The following is a 12822-nucleotide window of genomic DNA, read 5'->3' on the forward strand; positions in this document are numbered from 1 at the left end:
TGTTTAACTCATGCTGATGTTTGACATCCTCTTCTACACTTGCGTACTTCCTGTACTCTGGAAGGGGAGCTGGTGTGTTTACTCCAGCCAATGTCAGTGCGCAGGTGAGTTTAGGATTGGATACAATTCAGTGACTGGATGCTATTCAAACCAGCAAATATTCTGGACGTGGACGTAGCAGAAAGGAATGGTAAATGTTAAATGGACTTGAGCTTGTATATTTCTTAGTCTTCTTACTAGTCAAAGCTCTTTTGTTCTTGGGTTGGCTTTTATCTGTGGATGTGGAGTTGGCCTGCTTTCTGGGTGCATTTAATGACACTGGGTGTTAGCTTGTGCTAGCATGCGGTAGCTTGCAGTCTGCTATGGTAGGTAGCACCAGTGTAGCATCTGCATTGGGTCCCAGTTTGAATGTTGTGTTTACAAGCTGCAGAGGACACTTCTAATGACTCTACCTGTGAGTATATTTCTTTGTGCATTTTCAAAGTTGTTAAAAATTAATGCTAATGTCTACCATTACAGTTTCATTGTCCCCGCAGGTCCAAAAACACTTAACTAATAAACCTAAAAGACAACTACAGGGCTCATTATTGCCCCCCCCCCCCACCTCCACCTGTGATACCTCCTAATTAAAACCCGCTGCCATGGTTAGTATGTGCTAATGTTTTCACTGTGAGCTGTTACCTTGGCTCGAGAGTTCAAGGTCCTCGAAGCAGGACTTGAAGAACATCCTAACCATGTGAGAAGTCTGAAGAGCACACACAATGAACCCCCCACCCCTCCCCCTCTTCCTCCTCCTTCTGTTTACCCAGCAGCCCCTCCACCTCCCTCTCCTCCCTTTCTTCATTCAGGTAAAGCACTCAAACATCTTCCGCTGATAAAAAACACTGGCACGTCGAGATTCCTGATTAAACCTGAATGCTGAATGAAAAAAAAAAAAAAAAAAAACAGAATCCTGCCAGACTCCCACTCCCCCAAACGGCTACAGTGTATACACAGCAATCAGGATGTTAATGCAGCTTGAATTATTTAAAAAACTAATAACACCTATTATCGCAAACACTTAGAATGAACTCTCCCCGGAGCACAGGCAGGAAAACATGTTTAGATTGGGAAACATTAAAAGTTGGCTTGCTCCGATGGAGTGGCATCTCTGGGATTGGTAGTTAGTATGCACAGTCAGTTTAGCAGCAGTATTATGTAGTGGACCCAAAAGACCTCAACAGTGACAGTGATCAGCCACGCTCGCCTCCCGGAGCCGAGCTTTGAGCTGCCGCCCTCAGCCTCGTGTCTGTGCGGCTGCAGTCACAAGGCCATGTTCATTCTCTTTAACATCTCTGACGTCCTTCATCTCTGCCCAAGGGCTTCTGCTATCTAACTCTTTATTTCAGAGTGAGCCAGCCAGCGTGGTTCAAAAGCATCTATCACCATGGTGATGGGGAATATGAAAACACTCTCTGGTTCTCGTTATTCACCGCCATCTACAGTAGATCCCTTCCCTTCAGCTCCGCCGCAGCAGAAACAACAAGCCACGACAAAGAGACCTGGCAGCCTTGAAATTGGGCCAGCTCTGCGCAATCACAACAAACGCAGACCCCTCAGCTGTGATATCACAGGCTAAGATGAACATGAGCGCTGTGTCATGAAGTCGAGACCTGCACTGCACTGTGCCAGCCACAAGTTTGGCAAGTGTTGTAGCACACATTCACATGAGCATAAAACGGGTGAGCGATCCGATCTGCCTTCTGACCCACTGAGATGAAAATAGAGTTTTATTTTGTCATCCAGTTTAGTATCAGAGCTGTAAAATATGCTGCACTCCGTCAGATCCTGCAGCACTCCTCACACAGGGAACCATCTGTGTTCAGCTTTGATACCTGAAGGCTACACAAACACCACCTGCCTTTAAATTCAGTTACAAATACCTGCTAAATCACACACATTCACACTGCAACGCTACGGCTCCTTAGCATCCCGCCCCCCTAGTGCTAGAGCGATATAAAAGCACTGAGTGTTTTGCATCTTTAGTTCATCCGCTCGATCACAACTAACTACAAGTTCCAACATTGCAGTTTAGCTAGCAAGCAATTTGACACACAGCTCTGTCCGTTTAGAGATTGTTTGGTTGAGAATACGACTTTTTGCATGTACAGCTAAGAGATTAGATGTTCCGCTTTGGCGCCATGATTGACAAAAGGTGAAATTACCTAACATTGTAATTTGAAGATGCATGTAGTTTGTTAATGCTAATCAAATTATGTCTTTGCAGTTCTTTCCATACACATACTTATTGGTTAGCTGTGATCACATAGAAGATATAAATTAAATGAGGTTATTTATAATGTGTGAGTTTAAATATGAGGCTGTAAGTGACAAGAATTAAATGCTACTTGGCTGTCACACAATGTGATCATTTTCTTCTGTGTCTAGTTGGCTGAGAAAATAGATAAATGTGATGTTAAATGTGAGTCCAAAACAGAATATCTTCATTTGTGAGCTAAAAAAAAAAATTAGGGCTCTGAATGTCTACCCAAAACAAAAGCCACTTAATCCTCCTATTCAGGGAGGAGTGGAGAGAGACGTGACAGGCCATCTGAATCCAGAGTTAAGACACATAGATGTAATCTGCCAGATTAAAGCAAGAGCAGCAGCACTGAGATGTATTGTCTCTAATGACGGTAAAAATAGAAATCCAAATTGCCTGTGATGCCTGACACTTGTGAGTGTGTTAAGAAGAGTAATAAACACAGAAAACAGAAAAGACGTCTAACAGTGCTGCAAAAAGTAGCCATTATATATTCATTTTAAACCGGACCATTTCTAAAATCACTGTTATTAATCCATTCAAAAGTCACTTTTGATTTGGCTTTCTCATAAATGCAATCTGGTAAGCCGTTCTTAAATTGAGGCGGTGCTCATTACACATTTGTTTACTTTTGTACTGACTGCTTTCACTTTCTAATGAACCTAGATACACATAATAACATAATGTTTTGACATTAATCGTCGGCAAATACGCTAATTTACATTTCAAATAAAGTCATTAAAGGCCAAAAATGTGCTACTGCTGCATCAGTGACTTAATATGACATAATTCAGTACAAAGCGGCTGGATAAAAAGTTAGCGTTCTCAAAAACTCACTCAGTAAATTAATGGGAATGAGTGCTCAAGGGTAGTCATTTTTAAAAAACTCGAGAACTACTTTACAGTCAACTGGTTTTTTTTTATAGACATAAATACTCTACTCAACAGTCATCAGTAGTATTTTGTTGCCGCCCTGTCGGACTAGTTTAATGCAAAGGACAGTGCATAAACAATGCCTAAACCCAGTCTTCAAACAATTTCTTAATAGTAACAAAAAATGACAAAAGATAATTCTTAACATGGACGAAAATGTGTATTTTTTATGTGTAAAAAGGCATACTTTTTCTCCTCTATCACACACATCCTAGAGTTTGCTCTGGAGGTGGTGAGGGGTGGGGGTTGTGGTTAGTGGCCACAGGTCACTGCGTTGGACATCTTTCATTTCACAGAAATGCATTCAGGACTCTAGTTTATGAGGTGAGGCTGAAGTGCAGCAGAGAAGACGGGTCGAAGGACAGCCTTTTTCTGACTAGCAGCACAGACACTTCCCCCTTGCCCTGTTTGATTAATGGGGTTACGGTTACACCTAATGAAGCTAAATGAAGATTGATAGTCATCTGGGAGGGCGACAGAGGGAAAGAAAGGATGAGGAATAACGCAGAGCCTTCAGGGACTTCACTCAGGGAAGAGGAGGAGACAGAAGCAGCCTGGGTAAAATAGCAAATAAAACCTGTAATGGAAGTCCAGGCAGTAACTACATTTAATGACCCTATGCAAATACAAACCCGAGGTGATGAACATTTGAAACCTAATCTTAACTTTACAATCGGAGACTGTGGAGGGCAGAGATTCCCCCGCCTGTTTCCCAGCAGACAGCCGCATTGTGGTCGCTGTAGGAAAGACGCACAAAATGGAAATTACCATGATGAAAAGGGAATTCATTTTCATCTTAACCGTTCTGTTTTCAGTCATTTATAATTAAGGATGGCTAGATACCATTCCTGTGCCACAACAGGAAACAAACTGAATCTGCACTTATATAATATAAAGTAAAAGCTGAAATAGTCAAAAAAAACTAAAAGCAAATATAGATGTCTCAGCTCTGCAAGATTGCTGATTCTTGTGACAGTTCTTACCCCATGAAATGCAGATTTTTGGGACCAGGTATTATGGTTGAAAAACTAAATTTAAACCCTGGTTCTCCTGGTTGAAAATCAGGTAAATGGAGCTCTTTTATCCAAAGTGATATGTCTCTCATCGACCCCTTCACACCCACACAACCAATGGCTTCCTTCTCCCGTACAGAGCTGGCCAAGTCAAGGACACTTCAGCGTGTGTTCGTAGGAACTCTGAAAATAATGGACAATCCTCTTTGCTGGTTTCTGTGTTCCAAAAATGGGTCCTGGAAATGTTTCTATGATGTTGGATCAAGCTGCTTATATTGCACAATATAATATGTGGTATAGTTTCTGCATTGAGAACAGATAACTTTAACAAAAAACTTTATAGTTCTCTTAAATAAATCCCAAAAGATCAAATCAAAAGAAGCTGAAAACCTCTTCTGAGGCATACATCTTTGTTCCTCAACAACCCCTCGCCTGTGTAAATGTTGATGTAAAAATCAACAGAGATTGCCAGGAGAAGAGTCAGGTAGTAAACACACCATTAGCTATAAATAACAGCTGGGAGGTGAGCTAAGTCTGTCCATTACAGAGCTGAGAGAGCTGTCAAGGTGCTGAGCACTGAGTGCTGCGGCTCCATCAGAGCCTGAGTGCTAATGCAGGCCGACACCTACTTTCTGTTCAAGCCAATGGGATATATGCTAAATGGCCCGGCTACATGGGAATACAGGCTGCATATGGTAAAGGGTACTAAAAGGGTAGGATTAGCAATTTAAATACCTTGTTCTTGCTGCATGTGAATGGGCCACCAGGGAGAAATGATGCTAACACCCCTCCTTTCTATAGTACGGACAATCTGTGTGGTGCACAAGCTGCCACAGGCACTTTCCTTTCAAACCCGTCGTTCTTTCAGTGACATGGAAGAATTTTATGAATAAATGCATGTGTTTGAATGTGTAGAGTGGCAGGAAAATATATAAAATGTTAGTTTGATTCTATAGTCAGGTATACCGACATATAGGCCCACATGTACACATATACATAAAATAGAAATAACACATACAAACACAGCTGCATTCCTATATAACAATCTGCTGTGCTACAAAACTCAATTTGGATTATGTAATTTAAAAAGAAGATATAGTATATTAGTATAATGTTCAGGTATTTTCCAATAAACAGGGGCAATTGTGGTTTTCAATGTGTTGCACAATAACAAAACTGCAGATTCCCTCTTGACAAAGGTAAAACAAATTACCACAATAGGGGTTAAGACATGATTTTAGCACAGCATGAAGGGGACTTCCAAAATGTCCCCGGCTTGGTGGTCCCTGGTTTATGAATACATTATAATGCAGAGGTCCACAGTAAGATAGGTATGCAAGTAAGCACACACACACACACACACACACACACACACACACACACACACACACTCACATGTATTCACACCACTGTAGTTGTCCTCTTGGCAAAACGTAGAGAAAAATAACCCCCAGCAGGGTTTAGACATGATTCTAGCACCATTATACTGGAACGTCCAAAATGCTTCTTGTTGGCATTGTGTTCCCTGGTTTGTGAGTGTGCATAGGGCCTCAGTAAGATAGGTATGCAAGTCACAACACACACGCACGCAAACAAATAAACAAACACACTCCCACAACTGTAGGAGTGCTTTTGATTAAGTAAAAGAAGGAATAGTGGGGTTTATACATGATATTAACATGATTTAAAGGGGCTCTCCATGGCCCCTGTTGTACGTGGTCCCTTTTGAATTTGTAACGATGCAGGTCCACTCTTGGATACAAGCAGACACACGCACACACACACACACACACACACACACACACACACAGTAGCAAACCTTCAAAAGGAGCATATCTGTCAGGTAATGCAATCACCCAGAGCAAATATAGCCTACCTCCACTGTTTTCACACACTGCAAAACAGTCACTCAAATTACCTTGTGAGGCTGACCAGCAGAGCATACACAAACAGCAGCCAACGACCTTGCCAACACTCACAGTCCCGGAGGACATTTTCCCTGATTTGTCAGGAGCACACTGGATATCATCTATCTTCCACAGAGAAAGAGCTGCAGAATTCAGACATCCACTACAAACGTGGCCTTTTCATGTCTTGGTGTTTCATAACCTATTAATATATCAGCTTCCAATGATACACAATATGTCAGGCTAAATTTGGGAGCGTGCAAAATATTTCTGCTTGAGCAATGAAAACATGATTCTGTGGTTGAGAATATCTTACTCAGTTTAAATATAATGGAGCTTCTATGTGATAGAAAGAAAGTTAATTTCTGTGATTAACATTTTAATCATGGATGAATATTTTGGCTGTTTCTGGCTTTAAAATGTAACTCTACTCTTTATTTTGTAAATTTAAAGTCTAATGGTTGTGACTGTTGGTTGCAAAAATAATTGCTGCGATTAGTCTATAACGAGAATAATCTCTGTTCAAAGTACCGACGTTTCACAAGCGTGGAAGTAGATGTTAATAAAAACCATAAAATGATTAATAGTAATAAAATGTGACTTTCGCCCCCCCCTCCTCCCACACCTCTCCAACTGAGTGCAGATATTTCTACGACTGATCTCCATCCAGATAAGCAGAAAAAAGTTGATTTGGTTCTTATTGCTTGAAAGTGTTTTTTACCAAAATGGTCTTTTTGTAACATAACTCCTGCCATTATGCCTCGACAAACAGCATCCCTGAGTGGGCGGGGCTGTCTCTCTTCCCCCAGATGGTGGCAGCGCTAACAAATGGACAAAGAGGAGATCCCATGACTTAAACATCTTTGAGCCTCTGAGCCAAAAACATCAACAAGCTGAAGTGCCGTCCCGTCCCGTGTGAACACAGAGTCCAAAACAACAAGCTTAGAGGGAGTTTAACTTCACTCTTGTTTTAGAAAGGCATCAGTCACTGATATATTTAGTTAATTTGTTATTTATGTATATTTTATGGGTTTTTTTTAATCTCGTAACATTTATAGTGAATTAAAAACACAGTAGATACACATATTTTTAAGACAAGTTAAAGGAAGAATGTGTGACTTTTTGATCCAGTAGATGTCGCCCTTGAGATCCAGCATGAAACCAAAACAAACGTCTGTTTGGTGCCACCTCCGCTATCCTGAATCCTGAGCTCTCCACCAGCGGCACACCTCCTACCAACCTCTCCACTCGCATCCGCATGAAAGAGTTATGAATTAGAACGCAACATAATTAAGCAGCACAAGCGGCTGACAAAACTGTATTTTGCTAGAGCTGCAGTTGCCTGTGTCCTGCATTGTTGTGTTAGCATGCTAATGTTAGCGCTCTTTGGTTAACTTGTAGCTTCATTTTGCACATAAATTGACACAGAATGTTCCTGATCTGAAGACACTAAAGTGACATCCAAATAATCAGTGAGTATGTTCTTCTTCTTTTCCCTATTCCTTGACTGAAACAGCTTTATACAGAAGGCCGTCCCGTTCATGTAAACCCGGACAACAACACAGCCAGCGAGTTTCTCAATCATTGTAGACAGTCATGACTCAGAGACACATTTACACAGGACAGACTTAATCTCTGCTGTATTTATGTGTAAAATGTTGCACATTCTGCCTATGAAATATTCCAGATGCCTGGTTTAGAAAATTTAGGAGCCTTTGCTTTAAACATTCAAACTCATCCAACTAACTCGCTTTACATCTGCATAAAGCTCCTGGTATTAAAACTGTAGAACCAGTTGTATAATCATCATCCTCCTCTAAATGAATTTGATTAAGAGCCTCCTTTTGCATATGATTATCAGTTTCTCTTCTAGTTATGATTCTGCAGAGTCTTAACCACAGTTATTCTTCTCTGTGTTTGTAACCGGATTATGACACTCTGCTGCTGAGCCCTGTAATCAAACGTTGCACCTCCACACACACATCGTGTAATGTACCACCCTCCTTATTCATCCCTCCATTTATGTGACAGTGTTACACTCTGCCTGCCGGAGATAGCCCCAGGATTTTCCCTGCTAAGTATTTCCTTCTCCTGGATTATCCCCAGGGACGCATTGCAGCATAAACACAGGGGAATACAGTTGCACACATTACATTTTCAACTGGAGAGCTTTACATTTTTGTAGACATTTTTATCCCATTCAGTATCCTATATGCCAAGAAATTATTATGTTTTGTTTTTTTTACCCATTTCATCTACTGCTATTGCAGGTGATATTTGAAGAATAAGAAAAGGATCATCATATCTTGGTGATGGCAGCACAAGTAGCTGAATTTGTACTTCCCCTTCTATGCTGACGATGCACAGCCTTATCTCAACGACACAGCTCCACCCAAAGTTCCTTGGCAACTGTTTCCCCACTCAGAACCTGGATGTCATCAGACTTTATCCAGAGCTAATGGTCAGTGGCGATTCTGATGTCTGGTGGGGCCTTAGGCAAAAATCAATTAGGGGGCCCTCCAACCATTTATTATGTCCGTCAGAGTCCCGCTTACTCCTCTTTCTCTTTATACCTGTTTCTTTTTTTCTCTCCAATAGACAGATAATTCCTCTTCACTTTTCTTTGTTTACTTTTATTAACAAACTTTGGTATTCACTCAGCAATAATGCATGCAACACTTGAAGTTTGTGAGCCGTCAGGGGCCCCCTACTGGTCTGGGTCCCCAAGCAGTTGCCTGCCTTGCCTGTTGACAAGCAGCGCCTCTGCTAATGGATCTTCCCCTTGATGTGGAAACTTCTGGAAAGCACTCCCATTCAAGTCATGCAAATCTTCACCAAATCCACTCACAGCCAAATCAAAAACATCTCCTGAATCCACTCATTACGCTCTGACTTGGAAGAGACCCTTATCATGTTTTCATCATCTTCTAACTAGACTTTTGGTGTTGAGTCTTGTCCAGTGTACTCAGCAAATTCATGTCATTGTCTATTTATGTATTTTGTACTAATTTTTAGCTTTGACACATCAAGATTCCAGATGAAACTGGCCTCAGAGGATTGATATGAAATAAATAAGACATCTTTATCCTCATTCCTGTTGAAGTGCTTCGCAGTGCCATGGTCAAAACCCTTAAGGGAGCACTTGGAATTTCATCAAGAAGTTTTGATTCCACAATGCAATCACTTAAAATATAATGTCGTGTTTGAATAGAGATGTATAGGCAGAAGAAAACGGTTGTATACTTACCCATTGGGGTGCCGACCCCGTAGGCTTTGGAGTCAATAAGGCCTCCGATCTGGGTGAGGTTACAGTTGCGCTGAGTGGCAAACTCGATGGTCGTGGACTCCATGAGGAACGCGTAGTCCGAGGTGAGCACACGGTGAATGCCATCCTCAATGTTCTTCACCATCACTGAGTGCCTCCGACTGCTCATGAACTCCCACATCTTATCATAGGTGGAGATCTTTGTTTTCTGTGAGGAGACATGCATTGTCAGTAAGAAGATAAATCAGTATTACTTTATTAAAACACATGATATGTACTCATTACAAAAACTGTTGTTGCTGATTGTGATGGTTGGAGGTTGATGAAGAATAATTTATTTCTCAGCAGTTTTAATTCTCCAAGTGACAAAAACAAACAGGCAGACTCGCTGACATAACTCATTTAAATACTGCCAATGTGTGCAGCTCTATCTTAGCTCGCAGACACATTTACATTCAATTATTTCCCAAATTTCATTAGGAAAACACGTCATTTGCTTCATTTTGTGCAGCTCCAGCAACCCTATATGCCTTCTGTCTGCCTCAGTCACTATCTCCTGTGGGGAGGATATAGGCTGAAGCAGGCGAGCATGCTAAACAGCAGCTGCAGTGTGATTTTGTACGGCCGTGCATGCTTTCACCTATAGTTAGGAGCAGCGTTGTCAGCAGCAGTGTGCCTCACTTTCTACACCTGTAATCATGGAGAAAAATCCAGGAGCACATTACTCTCTAAGGGAGCTGATTTGAAGGCATTTTTGAAGCCATTTGAAACCTAATTAAGTCACATCTTCAAGGTCCTGCCCGCCATTATTGTGTGTAATGACTTTTTGTGGCTGGTCGATATTTTAGATCAACTGGGTGATTTGCGGAGTGCCTATCAGAATCTTTTGGAGTCACCCTTGACAAATCAGGCGATTGAGCATGCAAGCTTCAGACTGCTGATAAGGCGAGAGCAGTGGCTGTGAATACGCGGCGAGCCAGATAACCACCTACACTCCAAGAGAGGCACGGGCTTCCCAGAACCTCCAGACCTGAATAAGCTTAAACCATACAGAGATCTTGGAAAACACAGCGAGCACACGCGATGAATAGCTGTCAAGCTAAAATAGAAGTTAATTCCAACATAATCCAGCATTGCAAAATGTGTCATATATGACTGAATCAGTCACATAAAAGAACATGTCTAAAAAGTCTCTTTAAGTTTTCACCTGAATGCTTTCCTCTGGTTTTACAGTTCCCTGTATCCGCAATAAAAAAACAACAACTCTGTAATCCCTTCATCACATAGAAGTGCCTGCAGATTAGCAATGCAGTACAATCTCCTCCAGTATTCAGATCTTGGCTGTAGCTTTTAGCCATGCACTTTTGTTCTGTTTGTCCTTAAATCACAGACTCAGTTGGTACGAGCTGAAAGGCCGCCAGCTATGTGTGAGGCAGCAGTGAGTGATGTGGGGTGAAGGGGAGAAAAGAGCCCAGTCAAAAACCACCATCAGTCTCAGTTAGATCAACATGTTGCGTGCGCAATCCTCTCTATTACTGTGCGAGTGAGTCTTGACACTGTGCAGGTTTGTGTCATAATCAGTTATAATAATACACAGTCCGTATTGACAGGATATGTATTCAGATCCCTTAGTCTGTAAGCAAATGACCCGCAGTCACATTTGTTAATCAGTTGAGACAACTTATCAATTTACTGTAATTGCAGTCAATATCACAGAACATCAAAGTCTCCTTAAAGTCACCTTCACATAAAAAAAACATATTAAATGATCATAATTCATACAAAAATCCAGGTTTACCCGCTTACATATTCAGATTTTGGTTGATATGAGTCTGTATAAAGAATGGACAGTCGATTACCTCGCCTCAAGTGAAGCCAAAAGATTTAGGGCTCCCTCTGCTGACTGGCTGTGGTATACATCAAACCCCGGCCTCCTTTATGTTAACAAATACGAAATTGGTCAATCTAGAATTATTATTATTATTAAAATGAATCAAAACAATCTCCAATACATATGATTATAACCGGCCAATTGCACGCTACTGTGCCAATGACTGACGTTTCTTGAAGCGAATTTCTGAACATGTGGATACGATGATTTCATGAATAACTCACATCCTGAAAGCAGTGAGAGCCTAACAAGAGTGTGATCTGTGATGAAGGCCTTCCTTATTTCAACAGGAGCATGCATGCTTTACAGATTGTTGGAAAAAAATCAACACAGTCTGAAAACGGTCGAGTGTTGGCTTCAAAAGCGACCTTATTTGTGCTTGTTGCCCAAACAGTTCAAGAGCAGCAGAAGAAGAATTTCCGATTGGCATTTTAGGAGATTTATTAATAGAATAATTAAACTAAAACTCCAGATTGTGGAGAATCATCAAGGTATTCTGCTCTTACATAAAGATCAGACACGTGTAATTACTTTGATTACGTTGAAAACCTCAATGACCAAATAACGATGGAAAAACTTGGAGCTGCTGTTCGTTGTTTCACTCTGCAGGAAGCTTAGCGCTTTGGATAGAAGCGTCTGCTAAATGAATTGTCGAATTGCAGGAAGGATTATAAAAAAGTTTCAGGCTACCAAAACATGGATAACAAAGGGATAACAGCAAATAAAGGTGTACTACATCTACACATAAAAAGATAATGTCCGTATCAACGATCAGATACATCTTGTAAACATAAGGTTAAACTTTAATTGAGCCTCTGCACCTCGACTCCCACACCTCTACTTTGTGGACTGTTTTGTTTTTTTCATTAACGCCTCGAAAAAGTTTTTACTTGTCCAAATTCAAACAAACCTCAACAGTAGAAGAAGACAAAGAACTTTTGTGAGAGCCTACATGTTCCTCTGGTTTTGTAATGTTGTCCGACCTATACACAAGTCACGAGGTCTTAGCCTATGCTATACAGCTATTTTAATAAGCATTCAGGGCACAAGGTCCTAACAACGCATTCTGCTCAGTCTCTGTTTTATGCAGAAAACACATTGAAATTCCTAACACAAACCTGAAGTCAACTTTGGATTTGGAGAATTCCCCTGCAGGCCCTGTCAGACAGCTTCACCAGCCGTCCACTGAAAGTTCAGCATCTCGTCTGAAAACAAGACGTTAATTGTTCTGCTCGCTTTCTCTTCTCTGAGCTGCGAGCGTATGAAGCAGAGGAGTGGGTTTGGGTCAGCAAGTCCTGAAACATCACGTAGCGGCTCACAGAAGCTGTGGAGCCTATTTCTTTCCAGCCAACAGTGCAGACTCAACAAAATAACAAATCAAACTAAAGCTGCTCTCTGGGACCTCGGGGAGCAGGAAACAAAAGTGCACAGTAATCATCCCCGCTCTGGAAATCAAATCGCAGACTTAATGAGAGGAGACTCATTTAACATGATAATATTGTTGGATTTGC

The 12822-nt window shown here is 41.3% G+C and overlaps 1 protein-coding gene across 3 annotated transcripts in view; it reads right to left on the reverse strand.

Annotated features, from left to right (window-relative positions):
* grik2 (glutamate receptor, ionotropic, kainate 2) overlaps positions 1–12822 on the reverse strand; it is a 244756-nt gene that overhangs the window by 24295 nt on the left and 207639 nt on the right. For all 3 annotated transcript variants that reach the window (XM_065957485.1, XM_065957487.1, XM_065957486.1), the window contains one exon: positions 9403–9628. In XM_065957485.1, coding sequence (XP_065813557.1) covers positions 9403–9628 — 226 coding nt within the window. The remainder of the gene's footprint in view (positions 1–9402; positions 9629–12822) is intronic.

The sequence above is a fragment of the Labrus bergylta genome, chromosome 8, assembly GCF_963930695.1.
Source record: "Labrus bergylta chromosome 8, fLabBer1.1, whole genome shotgun sequence".
Taxonomy (NCBI): Eukaryota; Metazoa; Chordata; class Actinopteri; order Labriformes; family Labridae; genus Labrus; species Labrus bergylta.